Source organism: Copadichromis virginalis, linkage group LG6 (assembly GCF_057382275.1).
Source record: "Copadichromis virginalis isolate Kocher_CV1m ecotype Utaka linkage group LG6, C_Virginalis_male_GT1.1, whole genome shotgun sequence".
In the NCBI taxonomy this organism is placed as follows: Eukaryota; Metazoa; Chordata; class Actinopteri; order Cichliformes; family Cichlidae; genus Copadichromis; species Copadichromis virginalis.
Genome location: NC_140623.1, coordinates 18,209,717 through 18,236,904, shown reverse-complemented (window position 1 = coordinate 18,236,904; position 27,188 = coordinate 18,209,717). Strand labels below are relative to the sequence as shown.

At 44.0% G+C, this 27,188-nt stretch overlaps 1 protein-coding gene across 3 annotated transcripts in view; it reads right to left on the bottom strand.

Annotated features, from left to right (window-relative positions):
* The window catches only part of znf827 (zinc finger protein 827), a 73,915-nt gene that overhangs the window by 40,834 nt on the left and 5,893 nt on the right, over window positions 1–27,188 (bottom strand). For 2 of the 3 annotated variants that reach the window (XM_085459015.1, XM_085459016.1), the window contains exons 2-4: window positions 8,772–10,046; window positions 4,944–5,116; window positions 4,223–4,718 (exon numbers count right to left, since the gene is read on the bottom strand). In XM_085459015.1, coding sequence (XP_085315141.1) covers window positions 4,223–4,718; window positions 4,944–5,116; window positions 8,772–10,046 — 1,944 coding nt within the window. Of the gene's footprint in view, window positions 1–4,222; window positions 4,719–4,943; window positions 5,117–8,771; window positions 10,047–10,939; window positions 11,221–27,188 lie in introns of those variants that run through there. The other variant, XM_085459017.1, reaches the window with a different exon arrangement.

Genomic DNA, 27,188 nt, shown 5'->3' with positions numbered 1-27,188 from the left:
TTTCCACCTCTGTCACGCCGGCCTGCTCCCCCTCTGACAATTGGCTGCTGTTTTTTTTTTTTTTTTTTTCTTCAGAGAAGAGGAGGAAGAAAAAAAAAAGCACAGGGCTACATGGGGCAGGTTGAGAACCCAACAAAAGCTGACAGTGTGCTAGACACCGGACAGTGATACTGATGGCTGCAGTGGGGATGTATGGACCAGAGGTCACACACAAAAGACCTGCCTGTATCTGCTCATGCAGAGCTGGAAAGCAGGGGACACATACGATTAAATCTAGACATTCTTAAAAGAAGGGAATCAAAAAGACTCTGTCATGAGACGTTCCCAAAAAAATGGCTTACAGAATCTTTCCTGCATACTTTTTTCCTTCAATATGCATAAATACACACAAAAAACCTCGATCTCCTGCTAGGATGACACACAAATGGCATGTTTTACAAGTCTAAATTCTGCTTTTGCGTCACATTACTGTACCCAAGCACCACATGGGAGTCGCTCTCCCAGGAAACGCATAAATAAGACAACTGCAGAAGCATCATGACAGATGCAACACCTCCTATAAACCCCCCCGCACACCAATTATTCACACCCAGCCAGGGTCAAGCACGTTGTGCCTGTGTCACCACAGCGGGGTGGGAGTGGAGGGGGTGTTCGGAGGGTGTGCAGTGCCCGCTGTCATTATTAACTCGGGGTCCACTGGGCACAGTGAAATGTTCCCAGGCTGTGCATTTCAAAGTGCCTCTGTGGCTTTCATCTCTGAATCAAAATGTGGATCACACCGGATAGCTAACGGTTGTGTCAGTGTGCAAGGATAAAAATCAAAGGTTATCAGTATAACACTCAACGGAAAGCAGGGCAGCCACCCCCCCCCAAAAAAAAAGAGATATGCTTATTATGTCAGAGGTCACTGAGAGTTCACTGGCTTTTTATGCCTGGGGAACTCAATGCAACTCCCTCTTTGCTTTTTACTCCCTCCGCCTTTGCTTGCTGTCACTTTATCTGTCTCATTTTTCTCCCCGTTTTTCTTTTTTTTTAATTTTTCCCTCTGCAGCTTTTTAATACCCCGCCCCCGCCTCCATAGGGCCTTGTGGGATCGAGGCACTGAGACAGCGGTGTAAAAGCAGGAGGGATGAGCTGCTCGTGTACGCACTCAATCTGGGTTGGCAGGGAGGTCAAAAGAAATGGAGTCTAGAGGTCCCAGGAGGAACTTCCTCACCTCTCCTTTCCTGGCTGCTCCTTGGCATGGGTAAGTCTCATAAAGATCTGAGCCCACTTCTTTCCACTTTCATAACCCTCCTTTCTTTAACTCCGCCCCCCAACAAAGGGAGAGAACTTTGTGATCAAAGAAGTGGTATTCATTAAAGCCCATCATCACGCATTCAAGTTCAACATCCTCTCGTCCTGTCTTTTTATATCCTGCCTCACTCTCCTTGAATGATGCCCCGACTAAGATGTCCGCCACTTGACACTGGGCTGACATTGCAGGGAGCCATCTTGGCTCCTCTGGGAGTTGCCTGGGCTTGATTGTGCAGTCTGGGAGTGAAGCGCAACTGGCACCCAGGGGGCATCCATGTGGAGCCGGGGCGTGCAAGATCGAGCGGGAGTTAACTAAGCCGAGCCGAGTCCCCGTGCATCCTGGCGGGGTCACAGGATGGCGCTGAGGGCGCTAATCATTTCAAATTATGAATTCCTTTTTAATTATGAATTATGCATAAATTTTTAATTAATCTAATGTTCCCAGGGTTTTTTTCCCCTCCCATCCTTACTCTCAAGATCTCAATCTAATTACACAGTATTAAGAGGAAGAGTGGCAGTCGTCGCCTCGACCCTGGCGCTGAACCCCGGTCAACCTTTTTCCATCAATCTTGCCATCTTCTCCAAGCTCATCTTTTGATATTTTCTGCAACACAGTGAAATGCCTCTAAACATGGGTCGGGCCACGTACGGCTGGGAACAGCGTGTTTGTTAAGTTTGTTCAAGAAAGTGCAGTATCATAGCTGGCTTAGGAAAATAAAGAAGGAAAGGACAAACTTCCTATCAAGAGCAGCCAATATGAAGTCTTCTATTTTAGACGACAATCTTTAAGTCCGCTTGGGTAAATATTCAGTTTATCCCTTTGGCTAATTTGGAATTGAATTTGTCAGTAATAATAACAACACGTGCAAGGAAAAGCAGGAGGAAGACGCCAGGAATCTACAATTAGTCACCAACCGTGACAACTGACAAGATGCCGGCGAGAAAATAAATTCCTTGACCACTATTGACGAGGTACCCTTGAGCAAATCATTTAGTCCCTGACTGCTTTTGCGGAATTAATCAGTGCCCAGCTGCACAGAGCTAAAGACGTGCCACCGGGCATTACCAAGTGTCAATTTTACCAACAAAAAAAAAAAAAACAAAAACACCCCATCATACTGCATTTATGTTTGACTGGATAAATGATTTTAAAACTGAACCTTTACTTGGGTATTGATATGTAAAAATAACTGCAATTTCCAAAAATTAGACTAACTAAGAACATGCATGTTTGCATGAACTGCATGTTTTATGCTATTGGATTTAAGGTTCTGCCCTTTCCCCCATAAATACCACACTGGACGACCTCCCTCGTACCAGCAATGATGGGTTTTGACACCTCTGTGTACATCTATAAAGACAATTTCCAGGTTTTCCCAAGGGTAGGTGATACAAACCCAGTCACATGACCGAAATATGACAGAAACCACTCAGTTCAGGAAAGAGCATCAAGGGTTACTCCTAGTAGATAAAGCATTAAGAGCGTCACAGTGGCACATAAGTCAATTTCCTGTATATATTCCATTCTGCTGCTACCAACCCTGGTTGTGCGTACAGTGGGATGCGCTTTGCCCGATTACCAGCAATTTATGTTAGATGTTTTGAGTCATTACCGACAGGGTCCTCAATTCATAAGCAACAACAACAAAAAACAGAAGAGACAGGAAAAGCTCAGAAAAGGCTTTCTGAGCAGTCTTAGCCCCATGCAGTGAATTGGGCAGAAGGAGGATGTGAGTAAATGAGCTAGATGTGTTGAGCCCAACAGTTTCTCACTTATGCATAAACTCTGTGTATCAATCATTGAAATGTGTCAGCTTTTGAATATGGATTTAAAGCCCAGATCTCACCTTCCCGTGTTTATCTCAGCGTCATCTGTGCTAGGGTTTGTTTTTTTTTTTTTTAAACTGATGTTACTGGAATATTTTAAGATGCTGTATCAGTTCACTACATTATGTTTTCAATAGCAATACAGAGTATATATAACAAATACCTATGCACAAGCAAGAACACGTTAGGCCAAAACCTGGATCAGAAACCACTATTGTCGTGTGGGTACCACAATGTATGGTACACAAACAAATCATGAATGGATGATGTATGTATGATGTATAAGACACTACAGTATACTATGATTAAAAGGTTTGAATTCCTTTAGTATAGTTGAAATTACTTTGAATACATGTGGCATTATGACACCACCTTTTCTGTGCTCAATAAGTTAAAGAGCTCAGTCACATATGCCAAAACCCATCTGTGCAGTGCGACTAGATGCACATAGTCTGAACTGTTACGTTTCTTTTCACCCTTTAAAGAATGACACCAATGGGAATTTTAAATGTTTTCTAATGTTAATGCCCATAAAATAAAATTTAAAAAAGAAGCCTGAGATGCGTTGGTGTACGTGCTGCTGTCAAAAGCTAAAACTCTCTATTCCCCGCATGTTTGAACTAATAGACATTTTACGTTCTCGTTTTTATAAGCCATTTAAAATAAAAAATAAATAAAAATAAAACAGCTCAGAGACATTCTGCAGCCTTGACCTGAGACAATAAGCATAAAAAAGTGTTTACACTTCTTACGAATGTTATTTCTGGTGACAATGAAGAATCAAAACAAAACTTAAGGCAAAGGGGAGACAACATCTAGCTGGAGATCAGTGCCGATGTCTTCATATGAGAGTTTGGAAGAACTGAAAAACTCTTGATGAAAGTGCAACTGCAGTGAGTCGAGTTTAAAAAGTCAAGCTGAGAAAGCGGCACAATAAACAAAGCAATTATGGATTACAGGAGTTACACCACCGCTGCGTCTGTGTGAGCTGCTTTTCTATGCGTTTCTGCACAGCGTTAACTAAATGCAGCACTGTAAAGACTGCACTATAAAAAAAAAAGCTTTCGTTTAACGTAGGAAAAAATAAATCTATGCTAACCTGAAAGCTTCATAAGCAGGTCAGTGGCCGTTTTGGTAGTGATGTCAGGGCTGAATAAGGAGGCTGTGGTCGGAGCGCTGGGGCTGGATCTGACGCCGACTCCGACCCCTACTCCGGGTAGGTCCAGGGAGTTGGCGCTGCTGCTGGCACGGTCCCTGCAGATGCTGAAGGGGGAGAGCACGGACAGGTCTCGCTCTTGTGGCTCCTCCTTGATGTGGATGTGATTGGAGGACGCCTCGACTGGAGGGGACGTCTGCTGCTGAGCGTCCGAGTGCAGCGGGGACACCTCCGTTGCTCTCATGTCTGCGGAACTGCCGTCACCCATCAGGGAGCCCTCGCCCTCCGTGTCAGTGGTGATCTCCTCTTTCACCTTGACGTCTGTGCGTGGGAAGTGCTGGTGGCAGCGCATGTGAAGCTTCAGGCTGAAGTGACGGGAGGAGGTAAAGGGACAGAGTTCGCACTGAAACGTCTCACCCCGGTCCTGGTGCTGATGTACCTGGGAAAAAAAATGGGGACAGGTTTAAGCGTCAAACCCCTCCTTATCTCCAGCACTGCATGGTGCCAGGAAGACAGCTTTAGGACATCTTTTGCTTTATTTCTACATTTCTTTGTGAGCCGCAACAGTATTAAATCATGCAAAAGAGAAATGGAAACATTTAAATAGTGATCAAACACAACATGTAAGGGGATCAGATCAGAGAGGAGAAAAATAAAATCCAACCTTCATGTGGGACTTGAGATTGTCTTTGCGAGCACAGCGGAAGGGACACAGCGGACACTGATGGCTTTTCAAGCCTGTGTGGATGACCATGTGTCTCTTCCAGTAGCTCTTGCGTTTGATGACCAGGCCACACACAGGACACTGGAATGGTTTGCCACCATCCTCAGGAGAGCCTTGATGGGAACCAAAGAATTATTATTCTTATTTTTCTGTTATTTATTTTTTTATTTAGAGGCAAGATCCAGTCCCAAGATGTTGATGGACTTTGATGAATGAATATGCACTAGCTAAACGAAGCATTTAGTTACTGTAAATGAGTATTGTGAGTGCGAATGGTTGTCTGTCTCTGTGTGTTAGCCCTGCGACAAACTGGCGACCTGTCCAGGGTGTAGCCCGCCTCCTGCCCTATGACAGCTGGGATAGGCTCCAGCACCCCCGTGACCCTGAAAAGGATAAGCGGAAGCGAATGGATGGATAGTTACTGTAAAGCAAGCGTGCCAAAAGTCCATCCATCCATCCATCCATCCATCTTCATCCGCTTTATCCGAGGCCGGGTCGCGGGGGCAGCAGCCTAAGCAAAGAGGCCCAGACCTCCCTCTCCCCAGCCACCTCCTCCAGCTTATCCGGGGGAATACCAAGGCGTTCCCAGGCCAGCCGAGAGATATAATCTCTCCAGCGTGTCCTGGGTCTGCCCCGGGGCCTCCTCCCGGTGGGACATGCCTGGAACACCTCACCCAGGAGGCGCCCAGGGGGCATCCTTGTCAGATGCCCGAACCACCTCAGCTGGCTCCTTTCAATGTGGAGCAGCAGCTGCTCTACTCTGAGCCCCTCCCAGATGGCCGAACTTCTCACCCTATCTCTAAGGGAGAGGCCAGCCACCCTTCGGAGGAAGCTCATTTCTGCCGCTTGTATCCGCGATCTCGTTCTTTCGGTCACTACCCACAGCTCGTGGCCATAGGTGAGGGTAGGGACGTAGATCGACCGGTAAATTGAGAGCTTCGCTTTTACACTCAGCTCCCTCTTCACCACGAGGGACCGGTGCAGCGTCTGCATTACTGCAGCTGCAGCCCCAATCCGTCTGTCGATCTCCGGCTCCCTTCTCCCATCACTCGCGAACAAGACCCCGAGATACTTGAACTCCTCCACTTGGGGCAGGAACTCATCCCCGACCCGGAGTGGGCACTCCACCCTTTTCCAGCTGAGAACCATGGCCTCAGATTTGGAGGTGCTGATCCTCATTCCCGCTGCTTCACACTCTGCTGCGAACCGTTCCAGTGCGAGCTGGAGGCCCTCACCCGATGAAGCCAACAGAACCACATCATCCGCAAAAATCAGAGATGAGATTCTGAGGCCACCAAAGCGAAAGCCCTCCGCCACTTGGCTGCGCCTAGAAATCCTGTCCATAAAAATTATGAACAGAACCGGAGAAAAAGGGCAGCCCTGGCGGAGCCCATCACCCACCGGGAACGAGTCCGACTTATTGCCGGCAATGCGAACCAAGCTCTTGCAACGGTTGCCAAAAGTATTGATCCTATTTGATCTCAAAAGATCCATATGTAATAATGCCGGCACCACTGCACTAAAACTGCACTAAGTGCATTTGGCTGAAAACAAATTGGATTTGTTAACGACGATCTTCATACGTTGCAAAGCCACCTAGCGGATCAGGGATGGACAGTTCGGTGGGCTTGTTCTCAGCCGCAGGATCCATGTTTGACAATCCCACTGTAAAGAAATGCAAATCCCCTCTTTAATAAGGGAGTTACTCAGACACTGATCAGATCTGCGAGAGACAACGTCTGCGCACCTAATGATGAAAACTATCACGAGAGAAACACCAGCTGGAAGCGATGGAACAATGAAAGCAAAAAACTCTAGCATGTTTTAGTATCTCGATTATTGTTGTTGGCTTCATATCCGGCATCCATTACTGTTTAATTGGTCTTATTAGAAAGAGGCATGATTGCATTACAAATTCTACAAGGGCCTGTCAGGATGGCTTCATAAGTATTCCAGTGCCGTTCCTTGAAAAACATCTGGTAATCAGTGTTTGGTGAAATTACTGTGCTCAGCCATTCATTGACCTGAGGTGTAAAACCTCGAGACTGCCTATTTGCAACAATAAACCACCATCTGCGGCCCAACCTCTCCAAGCACAGCAGAGATCACAATGCAGAAATGACTTGTGCTTAGTCTAAGTTGAGGCGAACAAAGCAGAAATAAAACCAGGAGGCAGCGTGTGTGTGTTTAGTGCTTAACATGTGTAAGCCTAATCACGTGTTAGAAAAACGGGAGTCGATTCTTCCTAAAACACGAAAGCACAGCATGCCAGCGTGATACAGTTTTATAGCAGAACTAGCGAGGGTCTACAATAAAACAAGACATGACAGTCAATAATCAAGGTCACATTTTTCAGTCTGGCGACCAAACAACTACCTGCATTTTTTTTTTTTTTTTTAACAGTGCTGCTCGACCTTGACGGCATGCCGGGTTAGAGCAGACCCCTTTTTAGCATGCAGATCACAGAATATTACATCGACTGCCTCATCTGTCTGAAGTCAATTTGATCCAGCCATTTTAGTTTTGGCGGGGTTGCGACACAATCCCTCAAAAGTGCCCATCCATCTCCCTGAAAACGTTCTGTTCTCCCTTAAGACTACTTAGCTGGAGCTTGCACTTTGAAGTCATCTCTCCGCCTGTCCAAGAGTGAGATCTGTGTGTGCACCCTTGTTTGGGTTGCACGTCTACATCTGAGCACGCTCTTACAGATTATACTGCGTGCCCATTTGTAAGTAACTGAGAGACAGCGTGTACGAGAGGAGAGAAGAAAGAGTGAGGGAGAAAAAAAAAAAAAAGAAAAAAAAAAAAAGAGTGCACGCATCTGTATCCAGTCAGTGGAAAGTATGATGTGTTTGGCCTTAAGTCTGCTGTGCTGATCAGTGCAGAGGGCTCTGGTTAGTGGGGTATGAAGCCAGGAGGAGGCTGCTGAGATGGATATGGACTCCAGGGCTCCCCACTGTGCCGAGCACACACTGACGGCCCCCTTTTGGCAGCACGCACATCCGAGCACAAACGAGCTGGTCTGGGAAGGCAGTGAGGTCTCAGTCGGGAACCCCCCGTCGAGCCCACAGACCATTTCCCAGACTAGAAGGCCAGCCAGAGCTGTTTTCTCTCGGCTATGCTCTCTGCTCGGCTGACAGTTAAGCTGAGGCTACACTACACACTGCTTCAGCGCCAGTGAGGTGAGAACAAAACCATTACAAAACTAGAGAAAACATGTCACCGAAGTTCACAATTCTGTTTCTCCGCCGGCATTTCTTTTTTTTTTTTTTTTTTGGTGACATGCGAACCTGCCGCTGCTACACGAAAAGGAAAGGAGACACGAGTCTGCGCTTTTTGGAGTCATCCTTAGAACGAAGTAATAATTTAGCACTGCTAACGGTGTGACTTTGAATTTCATAGTGTTGTATGTTTGGCCACACGATGGCTGGGGAAATATAGAAACTGAACTGACAGTTAAAAGACGTGAATTATTTTCTGCTGCAGTAAGACAAGCTTGCACATTCAACCATAGCAGTCTTGTTTAACTTTAAGCAGACAGATTGTGTGTTTAACACAATCTAACACTTGAGTGTACTTTAATAATTTTGCAAGTCTCTCCTGCTAAAGAAGAAAAAACTACATATTTTAAGTAGAGAAATATGGAGTTATGCACCTACTGTACTGTACCGTACTGGTGCAACCATTATTTTAATTAATTCACTAATCTCATTATGCTTATAGTGATTCCCATGCTTATTATAGTCCTTTATTGTGCTTTTAGATTACCTGCTTGGTTGCTGGGCTTCCCTCTGCCCTTAGGAGGAGAGGGCAACAGCAACTCTAGGCTCTGATTGGGTGTAGAGGGCGTGGGTGCTTTCTGGTTCTTGTCCAACAGGGGCTTCACGTCCTCTTGGAGGACCCCAGTAGTTGCCAAGGGGGAACCGTCTTTCTTCTCTGCCAGCAGGTTTCCTGCTGCCCTGGCTGCCACCTCTTTGAGCAAGGCAGCGGAGGAGGTCATAGACACAAGTGAGAGGAAGGAACTCGCTGCTTGGTGGTCCGTAGCAGCACTGCCCGTTGATGAGGCTTGGCTCCGTTCACTGACTTTCTTGGAGAGCGCAGCGAGGGTGGAGCTAGCTGACTGCGGGCTAAACGGAGAGTTAAAGGCATCGAAGCGCACCACATCGTCTCCTCGACCACCCCCACCCAGGGTGGGCACTGCAGATGAGGCAGAGGTGGATGAGGAGGAAGATGTCGTTGAAGAGGCCACAGCGTTCTTGTCTTGAAGCACAGCGTTGGCTGCTGCTTTTAACTTCTGGATTGCAGAGTCCGGGGACAGGCTGGAGCCGCAGGGCGTGGAGCAGCTGGCTGGGGGCCACTTATCTGCCACACCTGCCCATACAAAGCCACTGCCGTTGCTTGGGGTGACAGAGTTAAAGGGGTCTAGGGGCTCTTGCTTGATGTTGGTGGCTGAAGGAGCTGTGGAGGCCGGTGAGGCTGAGCCACTGTTGTTGTTGTTGTTACTGGCCAGTTTTCGGGCAAGAGCACTTAACTGCTGGGCGTGGTGGGAAGATGGAGAGAGTGTCAAAGGTGGGGCTAGACCTATTGGAGGAGAGTCGCCCCCAGCCCCTCCCCGTGATGACCGACCCAGGAGCTCCCCGGTGTCGAGTTTTAGCGACCCAGCTTCTAGGAGGCGCCGTAGGTTGCTGCTGAGGGGCTTTCCCAGGGCTCGAGATGCTGCCTCGCCGTACAGTGACGATACCACAGACGAGAGCGTGTCCTGGGCCGAGAATGCACCTCCATCCAGTCCAAGAAGTTCCAAAGAGGCACGATGGATAGGCGTGGGGCAACCCAGTGAGCTCTCACCTCCACAGGTGTCATGATCCCCAGACCCAGCGCTGACTCCAGGTCGTTCGTCGGGAGAGGAGCCCCTGGGCAGGAGGACCTCATCCTGGGTGTCTCCAAAAGACGACGACTCTGAGCGCGTGTCAGAGGCGTTCCCAAACCAGCCTTCCTCCTCCACAGCAGTGCCATCAGGCCCTCCTTCCTCATTGCTGTCCACATCTGGAAGAGGAGAGGAAACCAAAGGAAGAATTAATGAAAGTGTGTGAGTACTGTGGCAAAGGTTGCTTTAGCGAACAGTTAAGACTGATGATTATTTCACAGCTAAACAATTGCCGTAAAGCTCTAACTTAGGTTTACAATTATGATGCTTAAGACAGTTAAGCTTTCACAGTCCGGCTTCTACACTGCAGAGATTAGCAAACTACACAATGCAAAATCCTAAATGGGAGTCAAAAAGCCTTTAAAAGCTGAAAAAGCAGGCAGACAACTAAAAAGACTTAAAGCCCAAATTCAACTTCTTTTTCTTTTTCTTTTTTTAATACAGTCACAAGGCACATCCAAGATGTTTGAGTAATTTAGATTTTTCTGTCTTTTTTTTTTTTTTTTAAACCTTATTTTTCCCACCCTTGGTCTGGAAGAGCCTAGTAAAGGGGTTACCATGACAACGGGTCCTTCTGGGAGGCTAGACAGCAAAGATTAGGGTAATGGAGGTTACAGAACTAGATTAATATTCATGAGCCTGCGGATACCACCAGGGAGCCAATAAGGATAGGGTTAAGGTCACCAAGGGTCATTAATATACACTTCATGTATCAATATTCATAAGCAAAACATTACAGCTTGCCAGACAAGGGCGAACAAAGAAAAGTGAATATTCCTGATACATATTAACAAACCTCCATAAGAATATGTCAAATGCACCAAGCCCGGGTGAAACAAAATGTCAAAACTGACACCTCCTCTTTGGGTTACTGAACACACGAAGCTCACGAAACATTTAACAAAAAACTGGCTGAGATTCATTAGAAGAGCAGGCACTCAAAAATGAAAATATCATTTAAGATGTCTTACACACCAACATACATTTCCAAGCACACCAAAGCTGTGTTCACCTTCACGACCCTCGCTGAGGCCCGGTGGGTCCGCTCTTTGTTTACAGGCAAAGGCAAAATCGTTGCCAGGCAACCCAGCCCAGCAACCTGTAGGGATCATTAGAGATGGCTGACATCTGGCCAGCATGGCTCACTGTGGTCCGCAAAGGTGACCACAATCACAACCCGCTGTGACCGCTACTCTCCTTCTGCAACAGATATCAAACAGGGCCTGCACACTTCCAGATATCTTCTCATCTCAAACACATCCCCACTTCCTTTCTTACATTTTACAGTAACACAGAGGAAGATGTCAAAAAGCAGAGCAACGGATCACCTTATAATATCAGCCTTAGTGCTTTCCAAACATCCTATAGCCACATGCCTAGTAGCCTTCACCTTGACAAGATATTACAGGACGCACTTTATGGCACTGACGAGCTCGTGTGACACTTTGTCTGTTGAGACTATTATTAAGGTGAATGAAAAACACCAAAATGCACCGATTGTGAACCCAATTTACCATGCCGCTTGAAGCCATTTTACCACCGGAGTAGGGTTAACAGGAATAAAGGGAGGCAGAGGGAGAAGGAGCCAGTGAGTCATGCAGGGCAGGGCTTGACCCATTTCCATGTGACATGCGAAAAGCAGCAAGAGCCACTAATGGCTGTAATGTGGTTAGAGGGAAATCGCTAGATTACTGACCCGAGGTCTCAGCTTTCAGGCTGAACTTTCTTGCTGCCTAAGTTCAATCTTAAACCTCGGGGTTAGGTGCAGCTGCACACAACACTAAGCCACTGGGCTTCTGCCTGAGTGCTACAGTGCGCACTTCACTACCATGGCTTTGTGTGTCACAGGCGAGCCACCCCTGTGGACAGAATGACATTTTCCAAGGTCATGGTCTCCAGACCAGCTCTAAGGGGCCTTCATGCCAGTTCTGTACTTACAGCTAGTGCTACATGCCCATCGTACACATTGAGACATTCTTTGAAGAACAAACACATGTTTAATTGCTAAAGTTCTGCCCATGATTATCTTTTCCTTTTTTTCTTTTTCCCCTGACATACACATTTAACTGCTTCGGCTCCTCAACGGTGGCTGGTTTGATGATGGAGGCATGGAGATACTGGCCGAGGCGGCAAGTGTCTGCCACTGAAAGGGAACCATTTAGCGGTGTAATGGCGGGGATGACTTGCATGTTGAAACAAACAGCTGCGGGGTGCTCAGCAGTCTGGATCTGTTATCACTCACACAAGGATGATTCACTGGCAAAAACGGGAGGGAGTTTTCTCTCTGGGCCACTGAGATGTATAGCGCCACCTTATTATAGACAGACAAAGACAGACCTATAAAGGGGTCCAAGTCCAGCCTGAGACTCCATTAAAGGGAGGGCCAAAGGCTTCAAGACTTCCCAGAATAAACAGTGTTGAGCTTGACCAGAGATGCACACAGAGCAGATAAAAATATTTTCATGTACAGCGTTTAGAAATTTGTTGTGCTAACCTGTCAAAGGAAGAAACCAGGAGGCTCACAGCCCGTAACTACAGCTAAAAACAGTTGGACCTTCCAGGTAGTGGAGTTGTTCATTGTTTCACCACACAGAGCTGTCAACAATCTCCAGTTGTGAACTTGGCAGGATTATTTTGGCTGAGGCTTTTCCAGGTCAGAGGGTTGTGCACGCATGTGTGTGCTTTCGTGCTCAGATGTAGACGTACAGACCGTGTGCCAGCTATATTTCAGCTAACCTTGTCGCACAGAAAGATCACTAGTTAAAAAAAATAAGTAAATATATAAAAGGAAGGCGTGTGAATTAGAGAAAGGAGAGAAGAGCAGGACACTAGAGTAAAAGGTAGGTCAAGAGGTCACCAACCACATGACTTCTGCGAGGCTGCTGACTAACATGTTCCCTCTCCTTTTTCCTCTCTCTCTTACACACACAAAGCTACTCTGTTGCTTAGCCAGGCATGAATATTGGCCTCCCTGACCCCAGGCCTGAACGGGGTAGGGGGGGAGAGGAGACGGGACAGTGAAGGAAGGAAGGGACAGATAGAGAGATGGCAAAAAGGGAGGGGCTGATCTGACTGGGCAGGCAAGAAGAGGAGGCCATTAGCCGATTAAGGTTGGAAGGGGGTGCATCAATACTGCGCTGATGTCAAAAGGAGAGTCGTGCCCATGAGCTAATATAAGAATGAGAGAGAGAAGGAACAAGAGCTAGAGAGAGGAGGATAGTGCAGGTCAGGGAATCACTAAAAATCGCACAGACTGCTGACCGCAAAGCCCTACAAAGTGAAATAACATGAAAGACTGTCACAACATACCGAGACTAGAGCCATCACATTTACATCACCAAAATGATTAGCCTCTCGTTCCTTCTAAGACTGGGAGGCTCATCGTGGTATGTGTGCTTGGGTTAAGGAGGTAGGGCACAGGGTGAGGCCATAGGAAGGAAGGCAGGGAGTATGGATGTGGTGAAGAAGGAGCCGGGGCAGTAATTAAGTGTCCGGCTGGACCCTGGCGGGGGTTGCCACAGCTGCGGGCTATGCTAATGAGCAAGCCCGGCGGTCAGGGCTACCTTATTAGTGCTCGCTGGACAATATGGTGGGGGAGATGCACTACTGACTGCTTCACGTCTCTGCAAATGACTAACAGTCCTCCCAAGGAGGAAGGTAATTCCATTAATTGGAACACAGTGGATCAGGATCACCTCCCTTTCCTTTTTCCACAAACCCTCACTTGCTTGATCTATGTCAAAATCACCCCCCCCCTCCCCCCTGAATTAAGAAAAAAAAAAAAAAAAAAAAAAAAAAGTAGAAATTACTTATTTCGTTATTCATTATTACCTGTAATCAGTAAAGTAGTCTCAGTTGTGTAACCAGGATGTTAGCCACTTTGTCATATACTTTACTTCATGCGTGTCTTTTTCCCTAACACCAACCAATTTTATAAAAGTTTTCACTTTGAAGAATAACAGCAAGAGAAGACTGCAGGAGTAATGATTTAACCGAATGTTAACACAATACTTCATTGACATTTATTAGAAACATTAGACTTACTTTTGATTCAACGTCAACAAGTGTAAAACACATGTAAGTCAGTACCTTTCTAAACAGACAAATCTTATATTAAAAATGTAAAAAAAAAAAAAAAAAAATCAATTAAATTTTTACAAATCCAGATCCTGGCTCTTTTGCCATTTCCCATTTTTGAATATAAAACCAAAGGTTTAAAGAAAAAGAAAGGTGTCATGTGTTTAGAGTAAGGACACATCTGTAAATCGGTTGAATATTGATGTTCCTTTGCAGGAGCAACATGACCATCACTCCATCGAGTTTATTCATCGTGTTGTTTCCATTAGGAAGTTGATGAAACATGACAACCAACAAGGCGACAGGCAATACCAGTGATTACTGAGGCGAAATGTCATACAGGACAGTATGCCTCCTATTTACATTAAATGAACTTGTAAGACTGTGCCTGTCCTTTATGTTAAGCAACACCACCGCATAACAATCTTAAAATAATCTGTAGTGTCAAACAGGGGCAGGGCTGTTTAATGGGACTTCTTAAAATTCCAGCTCGGTTCCAAAACAAAAGGGGAAAAAAAAGTGGCAACAGTGTGAAAAATGATGTCAACTGAAACAGAAAACATTGACTTGGAAATCATTTTAAACATCTGTTTAATTGATAAAATAATGTCCAAATGATTTTAATAAAAATGATCACTGAATTTAATGCCAGCATTATTCAAAGCAAAAGGCAATGGAGGTGAGAAAAGAAGGCATTTGTTGTGTAGTGCTAAAAAAAAAAAATACAAATAAAAACACACCTATTTCTAGAATTCACTTTTAACGTGACCTTAGTTCGCATTAGATCTTCTTAGGTTCACATTTGAGGCATTTATGGAACATCTGGAAATTTTAGCTACAGAAAAAAACCCAACCCAAGCCTGTGCTAGAAAAGAAAGTGATAGTGTAATGATCCATCTAACTATTTTTCGAACAATTAATCACAGCACTGCTGTCCTATCCTAGTCCTTTCTTTCTAGTGTCACTAGTTAATCTCGCACGCTGGTTTTAATTTCATCTATGGATGATCAAATGTATAATAACCAAAGATGTTGCTTGCCGTGCACCATTTTTAATCACGATTATATCGAACTAATTTAAAAAAAAAAATTCATCAGCAATTAATTTGTTTTAACATAGTCTCAGCAAAGTGCACAAATACAACTAACTTACTTAGATTATGTATACACATGTTTTTGTACTTTTGACAGTACTATGGCTCACAACAGAAAAAACAAACAAACCCTGAACCATGTCATAGATCAGAGCTTCCCTGTAAGCAGGCCGATTACAGCGTTGTTTGGCGCTGCATTGTTAAAACAAGCATGTATCCTTCTGGTGCCTTCATAGATGCGCTAGTTACCCGTGCTAAATACACTGATGCACCCCCATACTATTGCTACTATATCACTAGTGCTGGCTTTTAAACTGTGCACTGACCACAGGATAGTTTTCCACTTCGCCCTCAATCCATCCTTAATGAGCTTGGGACCAGAGACGAAGGTGGCCTCTGCACTGCTTTTGCATGCATTGTGTTTATTTGTATGTTCCTCTACAGAGTCATGTCAGCTGTGCACTTTTCGTTTATTACATTACATTACATTATTAGTTTGCACATGCCCCATTTAGATGCCTATTTTTTTTTTAAAATCATGTTATGGACCTCTTGCCATTTAACTAGTCTAGTTTTTACATTTTAAATAACTAGTTTTAAACAAATAGAAAGACCATCATAAAGTGACTAGTTTCTAGAAACCTACTGTAAAGACTGATCAACTCATTTTCTCGTGGTGATTCAACAATGTGGAGGAGAATGTGATGGAGGACACCACCGTGTCCATGTTCAACTAAGATGAGATCATAGTTTCATCAGTGAGCCCTGATGCTCTGCACAGATGAAGGCATCATCATCCTGGAAGAAACCACTCTCATCTGGACACAAACATTTTATCACAGCTACAAATCAACTTTTTATTACAGCCATCCTCTCCTCCAAGCGAACTAAGGGACCCAAACCAAAACATTCCCTCAGGGGTCACGGGTTAGAATTTTTTTTTTTTTTTAGGAACAAGATATTCACCCTATAGTAACACGATGTCTTTACATGACATGTCATCCCATGTATTAATGAAGATTAACATTAGACATTCAGATATTCAGTTCAAAAATGATAAAAATCCAGAATCGACGCCTCTCCAGCTACCTGCACTATTCCACCCAAGTGTTTGTGTCTGTGACAAAGACATAAAGAGCCCATCTTTCAGCTGGAATCTGAGGTGAGGTGATACTCTCAGTAGGGATCAGGGTTCAGACAGCAGTGCTATATATAATGGTGGTTGAGTCGTATTGAAATGTAGCGCAAATTACCATCTGTGTATTTTCGGCCTTGGCCTCCGTGGTTTGTGGGTACTTTGGGCGGCATGCCAGAGGTGAAACAGGAAGGAGAAGTGTTCTTGGAAGAGAATGAGACGACTGAGAGCCCGAGACCTCTGAAATTCCTCAATGCAGATGAAGTGCACTTTACATCCTGGTTTATTTTTCCCTTCCATTTTTAGCATCTCACGTAGAAAAGAAAAAAAAAAAAGTTCTTGCTCATAACCTCAGATGTGTACTCGAAGCTATGTGCCTAAACTGCTGGAGGGAGACGTATGTATTACATGCTGCAGCTTTAAGCTGAAACATTACAAGTTCATCCCTAAAGGAAAGAAATCTTCATTATAGTCACTTTAAAAGTCAACTTAAAATGCAAAAAAAAAGTCAATGTGACACTAAAATGGTGCAAAAACATAAAAAGGAGCAACACCCGGGGCAAATACTTCACTCCTTTTGGGGTTAGAGGCGGTCAGATGGTGTCCGAGTTTAACGTGAACTGTACAGGGTCCTGCATAAAGCTGTAGCCCTGAACTCTAAATAATAACCAACAAAAGGTGCATGTGAGAACGCAAATGTCCAACATTCATATTTAAAAGCAGTCGTTTTCTCAGAAGCAAATCCTTCTTATATATTTAATTATGATGTTTAAAAGAGCAAACATTTCAGTGACTGTTTTTAATGCAGTATGAGATTCCTGCTTAATCGTCACAGTGCACATTACCTTTTGATGGCAGTTGGCACGGCCCCCCAGGCAGGCAGGCAGACATACACAAAACATAGGATCCCGACAAGAAAAACAGTCATTTTAGCTTGAAACACACTGCTGATTGGTTCGCTTGTGTTCATGCGTGACCTTTGTATTTTAACAGGTTAGTTTGGATCTGATGTTATGTGTTATAGCACAAAAGTGAGGAGACAATTTGTGCTTTCTATGAGGTCAAAGTGACTGGTTTTGCCAGCAGAGACAGGGTGGTTTTGAAAAGACTGATTTCTTTTCAAGTGTGTTATTTCCACAAATCAATGAACTTTGCCAATGCTGCCACGCATGTCGTTATAACATGTGAAGTTGTTCCTTTGTTGTTTCACAGGCAATGTGTCTCACTCTGTGCTGCAGGAGAACTTCTGGGATCGACGAGAGACGACTTACGCAAACAATGGCCAGCTTTATTCGAGAAAAGCTTTATGTAGCTCAACATCAAGTTATTTCAATGCAAATACTCTCCAATCCTATATATCGTTTGGAAAAAAAAAAACCCCATACAAACACATAGGTCTTGACTTGATTCTACTGACAATGTGCAAAGTTTATATAAGCAGTTGCTTATGACAGCTGAACATAAGTATCATAAATGAATGTACTTAAAAGAAGTGTGAAAGTTTGGCTTAACAAACTTTGCTCTAAACTAGGGATATATCAACACTTTTAGCCCTTTATTATACAATCTTTGATTAAGCACAAATTAAAAATCATCAAACTCATGAGACAACCTTTAATCTTGTAAAGGAAACAGTTTAAGAAATGGATAAATGAAAGCACGCACGCACGCACGCACGCACGCACGCACGCACGCACACACACACACACACACACACACACAGAGTTTCAGAGGTCTTTGTAGCCCGCTGCACAAATATCAAGCACTGCATCTGTACAACACAAAACTGATGTGACAACAGACAAACATCAGTCACCATCAGCATTCATCAATAGGCTGAAGCAGTCAACCAGGTGAATATCTGCCAGTATATTGGCCCATATTTCTACTAGAAATATAAATTATTTTCTGCTAAATGTAAACCAATTTAGTTTAACTTCATATGAGTTAATAATGCCCCAAAAATGCACACACACGCACACACTTCAGAACACCATCTGTAATTGAAAACTGAAAATACCCCACTAAATGTTAAAACTGATCATTATAACAATAAACAGCTCAGGCTTGTATACTAACTGAAGTACCCAGTGAGAACAGGCCAGGGTCTGCTATCTGTCACTGTTCAAAGAACCAGCTTAGAATATGTGAAACATCTATTCCACATGAAACTGTCAAATCGCTTCTCAACTGAGTGGGCTAAAGGCAGGCATTTTCTAATCACCATGCCTATACTATCAAACACTCTCAAGGTTATTGCATTTTAAGACTTTTTTTTCCTTCCTGTCTTGAAAAGGTTGACAAAGAAAAGCGCTGGGAAAAAAAGAAGAATGAGAAAAACTCTAGTTAGTGTGTTGCATTCGTGTGTTATCGTGCAGACTAGACACGCCGATTTCGATGATCTGAAATCAGTAATGGATTGGATTTATATAGCGCTTTTGAAGGCACCCAAAGCGCTTTACAATGCCACTATTCATTCACTCACTGGTGGAGGCAAGCTACGGTTGTAGCCACAGCTGCCCTGGGGCAGACTGACAGAAGCGCCACCGGCCCCTCTGGCCAACACCAGTAGGCGGTAGGTCTTGCCCAAGGACACAACGACCAGGACAGAGAGCCCGGGGATCGAACCAGCGACCTTCTGGTTACAGATACGCTTCCCAACCCCCTGAGCCACGGTCGCACGTAAATATGTCCGTAAATATGTTGCTTTTTTCAATGTGCGTCTGGGCCAAAGCATGTGCTGCTAGATATTTGGCACTATGAATCCAGAGCAGGTAATGTGAGGTGTTGAAACTGCATTGATGAAACGAGAATGCAAATCATCATTATACTGGCACATGCATTTTAAATGTTTTGCAACCGCAACCTCGTCTTACTCTGACGAATGCTTTATGTTGCTGCGCCTTATTAAAAGCTCTTACCATTATTGTCTGCTCCACAGCTCATCTTTCTAGATCCTAATTTAGTAAACTGAGAGCTCTGAAACAACATATAGATGGTATCGTTCCATTTATACCATCAATGCCGCCTGATGCCCAGGAAGGAATGATTGTGGTGACTTTTGCGTACTCAGCTATTCAAACATTGTAACAAGATGCCAATTATCTACAAATAGTTAACTGAAAGGCAACAGTACTTCAATGTCCTGTCCTTAAGTAATAAGGGGGAAAAAAATCCAGTGAAAAACTCACATCGGACCTGAGAGATGGGGTCGAACCTTCATTTAACCCATCTACTGCTCACTGAGGCCTCATCAGAGATGGTGTCAGTGGAAGGGTGGTTGTCAAGAAGGAAGGGAAACAGGAAGAAAAGGTTGAGGTATGCCAAATTATACAAAAATACCTCTTTTCCACTAGCACCTACTCGACTTGACTCAACTGGACTTGTTTTTAAGGTTTGCGACATAAACAGAGTGCATGTCATGAGATCGACTACTTTACAAAAATCAAATTTGCCATTTTTGAAACTGATGGAAATGGCTACACACAAACCAACACCGCAGTAATGACAAGATACAGATTTTTTTGAGCAGCAAGTATACCATCGCCTCAATGTCCTCCATTGTTGTGTTTTGTTTGTGTCGCATACAAAAGACTTTCAGGCCACTTTGCTGTGACAGCCCCACCCACACTTAAGTGGGACTTGGATTGTGGAAAAGAGTTATAAGTGGACTGAGAAATCAGTGGCAGCAGGTGTTATGGAGGGATGAATCCAAATCTGAAATGTACATTTCCACTAATGTAGACCAGTTTACAAATATAAAACTGTCTTAAGTAGTTTACCTTTACCCTACAATTTTAGCACAAATAACAATTAGCTAGCTGCCACCAGTGCAGGCGCAGTGGAAACGAGTTCTCTAACTGCACACGAACGTAAGGTGCAAATGCTGACTGCCTATCAGATAATCATTAGTCCTTGATCAAAGACTTCCCTTCATAATGAGCTTCAAAAGTTTCAAAAGTGTCAACAGAAGCTAAACTGCAAAGACATGACTGTCACTTTGTTAATATCATTAATGTCAGATAAACGTAGCTGCCGCGATTACGCTCATCAAATAAAAAGGAGTAAAGGATACAAAAACACGCTTACTGTTCAGTGGATGAACTTGCTTCCTATAGTGGTGGATATTTTGTGTATGTTATGTTAAATTAAAACCTGAGATAATTTACAAAGCTATGATATGGATGCAAAATATGCCATACATGTTGAATGTCCTTGCCTTAACATGTTGCTACTGAAACACTAGCCACTTGAATAGACTTGACTCTGGCTAGATACATAAAAACAACATAAAGAAGGACATTCGAGCTAGGAGAGGGTTTAACTGCCTAATTTTTAAAAAAAAGAAAAAAAAAAAGAGAGAAATTAAGCCAGGATATTTGGATTTTCAGGGCTCTGGTTTAAACAATTAAGAGGGCTGTGTCAACTTCTTAGCGGCCATGGGTCAGTTGATGATTTTAACTGTCACGCTTTGTGCCAATTTTTTATTTTAATATGAATGGCATCTTCTTTGCTTGTAGTGTTTTTAGTAGGGATGAGTCATGCTTTTCTACTGAATCTGCTTTATGCGCGCTGGTAAATAATCTAAGCAGCCATTTGAAAAGAACATCTCAAGTCTGACAAGGCTGTACAAAACCCCTCTTATCAGTTAAAGTAATTGTATGGGGTGTTCTATACAAAATGAATAACAAAAACCATCAAAAGCTATAACTATTGTTCACTGCTCCAAATGTGATAACGCCACAGTTTTTAAAGAGAAGTGCCAAATGTCAAGGTTCAAATTTACTATTCAGCACCTTTGCGGTTTGGTTTCCCTAAATATAATTTAGTGGTTTGTTTCTTTGCGTGGCTGTGTGTAAATTTCACGGCAAAATAACAATTTCCACAAATTTGAACAGGTTGAGGTCTTTAAAAACTAGATGTCAGTAAGTAATCATCTAATCCCAGCAATAATAAAACTACTGACAAGCCGAAATTGCTATTTGGTCAAAGAGGTATGGAAGGAGCCAACTTTATTTTGTTTTATGTTGCAACATATTGTTTTATAGACCATTTTTTCTAATTTGCATTGCTATAGTCTACTTGTAGTCCTCCTTTGGGTAAGGCACTGCAATATGGCTTTAATCTCAATACAGCCGGACTCTATGCAAAAACTAAATTTATGAACCATAATTTAGTACTCCATTTTTTTGTGGAGAAAAGCCAGATGGCAGGTCTATGTGAAGTCAGCCAAAACGCAAACCTTTCATTTTTGGGGGGAGAAAAAAAAAAGTCATAAGCAATTCAAGAGCAGGGCTTTAACAGCATCACTATTATTTAATTAGGAATAACTGACTTAAGAACAACATTAATCAAACTCATTTCAGTTCATGGGCCACATGCGCTCAGCCCAATTTGATCACAAGTGGTTCGAAATATAGCATAATGATCCATTTGTGTTATTTTTAGAGTAAAGAAGAGCAAGTACATTCTGAAAATGCTCACATTTAATAAACCATCCATTTACAAACCGGATGACAAAGCACCTGGAAGAAACACAGTCTGATGTAACTACAAACAAACATCATAATTCAGAGACACACACTGGCCCAGCTCCTTAGTTTAACCACCTTAATATAGTGTCATATGACAGATCATGGGTAATGTCCTAGTTTGGGCCTCTTACTTGGGAGTTTGCCTTGTAATCGGAAGGTTGCCGGTTCGAGCCCCGGCTTGGACAGTCTCGGTCGTTGTGTCCTTGGGCAAGACAATTCACCCGTTGCCTACTGGTGGTGGTCAGAGGGTCCGGTGGCGCCAGTGTCCGGCAGCCTCGCCCCTGTCAGTGCGCCCCAGGGTGGCTGTGGCTACAATGTAGCTTACCATCACCAGTGTGTGAATGTGTGGATGACTGGTTGTGTAAAGCGCTTTGGGGTCCTTAGGGACTAATAAAGCGCTATACAAATACAGGCCATTTACCATTTACATTACTGTAGACAAGCATAGCAAAATAAAGCAAATATATAATAATTAAAAAAAAAAAAAAAAAACACTGAAAGAAATAAAAATTATTATATATGAATTATATATGAAAATGACTAAAAAATTAAAATAAATTTAAAAAAATTAAAATCCCCCCCCCCAAAAAAAAATTATACTACAAAACAAAGTACAACCTGTAATACAATTCTTCCTAGTACAAAGTGCAGTGAAGTAAAAGGCCCAGTCACACTGGCAATCACGTTTTAGATCATCCGCTTCATGATCGATCACAATTCACATATTATTGTAACATGTGAAGTACAGAAACAGAGTGATGAGCTTCGGTTGGTTGTATTGCACAAAATAATGGGATCCATTAAAATCCATTGAGAGGTTAAGCAACACTAAGAGCAGAAGAGCTTCTTTTGAAAACTGGAAGGTCCCTGCAACACGATCAATATGACTGTGCCACTGAGCAAATTTGGGGAAAAGACCTATTAGGTGATGACGTGCTCAAGTTTCACTAAAATCTGACCAACACTTAGGAGCAGTAATTCCTGTGAACTGAAGGAAGACAAATGGATATGTAGATGGTGGTCCTTGAGCCGGAGAAGTTTGAAGACAAAAAAAAAAAAAAGTCCTCCACACTTTGCAAAGTCATCCAGTGGGCCTGATTGGACCTTTTGATTCATGTTTGACAGACCCGGTCTGAATGATTGAGTTCACACTTTCTTGGCTGTGTGAGGAAGAGTTGCTCATACTCAGAAACTTCCCTCATACCCTCTCGTTGGTTGTGACATGTTGGTGGCCACATAAAACCACATGGAACCCACACGTGCATGTTTTTACATATATGCATGTACGTATGCAAAAATATTCAAGCATATGTAAGCACTTTTCACTAGTATCGTGGTTGGTTTACAGTTATAACGTACACAGGAATTAGTGACAAATACTAAGGTTTTGAAGTATACCAATTTCCAAACTTGCAACAGCATCCCAACTCCTCAAATGAAATACACAAATTCCTCACGCATTTGCTTGTCTGCATGAGGCAGAATTGTCACAAATGGAGCGCAGATTATCATTTCATGTGGTGCTGAAAATGACCAATAATAAGCCACTTGACACACAAGTCAGACGCCACCAATTTTTCTTCCGCTTAAAACAAACTAACCTCGTTCAAACCGAGGCGTGCGTGTTGCGCTAACTTTCAGAAGAAGCCAGGGTACATTCTTTAGAACAAGTGTGAAAAGAACAGGCCATCACCCTGCTGCGTAGTTTTCTGGCATACTGAAGCTCCTCACAGAGGTGATTGTGTGTCTGTGGAAGAGAAGTGAGAGAGTGTAGGAGGGTGGAAGGTGGGAGTGTGTACAGCGTCCATGTATTGTTTGTAAATCACCCTACTGGCAAAAGGGACACTTGGCTCTATAGCAGCCAGTCCACCCAGGGATACAAAGCAAGCTCTGGTGTGAGGTGGAGAGGAGGGAAGAGTGAGAGGTAATTCTATATGTGCATGTATGCATGTATGTGAGAGGACAGTGTGTTAGAGCGATGGAGACAGCATCTATTAGAGACACTCAGAAAGGACGGCAGGGGAGAATGAGCAGAGGAGCGAGGAGGACGAGGGGGAGGGAGGGAATCTTGCGAATGGGGGGTAGGTGGTGGGGGGTGTCTTTTTTTATATGGTGGTATTGGTTTGAAGGCTGTTTGGCAGAGGCGCCCAAGGCAGTGCTTGCTTGGATTTTAGCCTGTCACTTAGGACAGGGACACTAATCAGGATTGGTCCCGGTTCCTACCCAGGAAAAGGGGGAGTACTTTCAGACCATTACTTAAGAAAAAAAAAAGAAAAAGGAGGGGAGAGGAGCAAGAAAGAGAGAAGAACTGCTGTAGCACAGCAGGAAATGCTAACCGCTAGCCTCATTTACATGCAGGTCCAGGGAGAATGGAGGGGGGCTTATTCCGTTTCCAATCTCCATGTTAAATGCTGGCCAGGGCAGCTGATGGGAATGAGAGGCATTGTTCGCCCCATGCTGCTCTTCCCCCTCTCCATTACACCAATACCTGCCTCTCTTTCTTTGTGGCATTAAAAAAAGGGGGTGGCACTGCTTTAATAATTTCAATCTCGACCTGAAATCCATATGAACCTCACAAGGTTTGTATGTGGCTGTTTACTTTGTGCAGAGTGTGTACTGCAACCAACCCTCATAGGTCTATCTGTTCTGTCATAACCAGGTTGTGACCCGAGGCTGCCGCATTCAAAGCCATCCTTCACCCACTGAGTCTGTTCTGTGGCATAATGATTGCTATGACAACCATCACTTAAAGCCACGGGTAGGTGGAGGAGAGATGTCAGCTTCTCGTCTACTCTTCTGATGATCTCATTTCTGGCTGGCAGGTACAACAAGGTCAAACCACTGAAACTGGAAAAGTGGCTGCTTGCTACATGCAAATGACACAACCGACTTTCCAAACAATTACACTGCCCAGTCCAAAAATCGACGTGGGGCTAAGCTGCGAGAACCACAAGGTAGGGATACGAAAAATAAAAATAAAAACCACAACAACAAAAAAAACAACCCCAAAACAAAAAATAATAATATCAGGGGAGTCGGAGAGAATGAGACGTAGAGGGAGGCACGGCTCTCTGGCCAGCTATGAGCACAAAGTCTGACTGTGCGTGCCAAATGAGGTTTTAAAAAGGTTTTTCTGGGAGGATTTGGGCTAATCTAGAAAACCTTCTGGAGGAAGTGCAAATACATCTGCCGCTGACCACTCCCCTGTAGAGTACGAGGGATTAATGGCATGGCAATCTGAACCAACATGGACCTCGGTCAAAACACTGGTGGGGTGTGGGAACATACGGGCAATTATGAGCTGAGCCACCTGATTCTGTCTTTTAGCTTCCCACATCCGACCGCTGGTAACTTGACTCGACTAATTTGTCCAGCTTAATTTGTTTCTACTTATGGTTTTGGCTTCTTTAAAAGAACCATAAGCCACTGGACTCTGCACTCAAAAAACATCCACTTATTTGCTAATCTCTTTAGAATTGTAAGGTCGGAATCAAGTGAGCATGTGCCCTTGGTTAACAATGAAAGGCAAGATATTTGTTTTAATACGCCAGAAGATGAAACGACTACATCGTAAATAACCTAACACCGCCCTGACAATGTCTTTCTCAGGAGATGCCATCACATCAGTGATTTTAACTTCTCTGGATTTTTGTCCCACTGTCAAACACTTCCACACCCTCTTTTAGAGAGCTGTCACTGCCTTATGGTCTTACTATCCTGTGTCTGTGACGGACCCCCCCTTCTGTACTTTTAATCTTCCCATAAAACTGATCCTATGTCCCAAAAAGCTGTAAACACACAGCTGTTAGACCAGCTAGTTAAAGACATTAGCCCGCGTCGTGCTCGTGTCTGCCCAAATGCGCAAAGACGAAACGCGTCCGCGCCAAATGGAGGGAGAGGGGTTAGCCTGGCTGGTGCGCTGAAGGCTAACTGAAGCCAGGCTGTGCTTCAGAATGTCTGTGTGTCTGTGTGTCTGTGTGTACGTACGAGGCCTCCTGCCCTCTTCTACCCACACAGGAAGTGAGGTCATCCCATAGCACTGTGCCGTGCCGAGTGCACTCAGCAAGGGTGACAAAGATCAGCGTGTTGGCCAGCCCACTAGGAAATATACGTACATTGAATTACAGAGTTTTAAAAGGCAGCTTTGTAAGTAATTAATGCGTAATATACATAAGCAGTAGGATCTGTATATAGACAGTTAAAAAAAAAAGAAAAAAAGGAAGCAATAAACCAAGCGGAATCCACAGACGAAAAACAAAATCAAGATGCCACCTTGTGCCAAAAATATTCCCAGTTTGGTGCACTTGTTAATGATGTACCACATGCTCAAAAAATTCTTCACAGCCCGCAGGGGGTGGTCGTTCTTTTAAGACAATTGAGGAAGTACTTTATCTCTCAACAACGCAATTTAAGTGTCTTTCTAGGAGTGAAACGTGAGACAGAGGCAAACAATAAATCACATCCCTGTTTAGAGCGAGCGTCTGGCACGACTAGCCAGCTTCGGCTCCCCAGACCACCACCACCACCTCCCTCCTCCTCCTCCTCCACCACCACCACCGCCGCCTCCTCCTCTCCTCTCATGCTCTCCATCCCTCATGCCTGTTAAAGGCTTGTCCTGCAGGGCCTGGATGCACTTGTGTGGTACAACAACAGAGAAACCGCCCAAAGCTCTTAACAGCTCTTCCTCTCCACTTCCTCCCTCCCTCCATCTCCACTGCTGCTACCACCACCAGCTCCTCTCTCCCTCTCCACTCTGCTCTGTCTTTCCCAGCTGCACCGGCGAGCTGTTCCGTATGAACTGCTGCCAGCTGAAAGCCTGCTACTCCTGTGAGATTGCTATTACTCAGTGCAAGCAGGGCTCTGCGTAGCCAAAGGGCTGCTCTCCGAGCTGTAGATCTCCATGTTGTGACTTGTCAACACGGGAAAAATCGTTACCAAGGCTGAGGCACTTCCATTCCTCACAGAGGGGGTTCTGATTGTGACCAGGCAGACAGGCAGGTACTGTACTGAAGTATTAGGCTGACTACTGATTTTGTGCTGCAGAGGACTCTCTGCTCAGAGAAAGCACTTTGAAATGATTAGATAACACACATCTGAAAAAAAAAAACCACCTTTCCAAGTTGACCATTTCAGATCAAGTTTTTTTTTTCCTGTGTTACAATTTGAACTAAACTTTGTTACACTGTACCAGAATTTATTTTTAAGACACCTAACTTACCACAGGCTCGAACAGTAAGCTTTTTAATGCTTGTTTACTGTGACTGGTCAAATGCATTCCTTTACTCTTTATTAAACAGTCTTTATATTTCTATGAGCGGCACGCCTCTCTGTCAGTTCTTCTGCTAAAAATGTCGCTGAATTGTATTAAACCAGCTGGGGGAGATCCAAAGTGTGACTGGGTGAGTATCACATGAGCACAAAA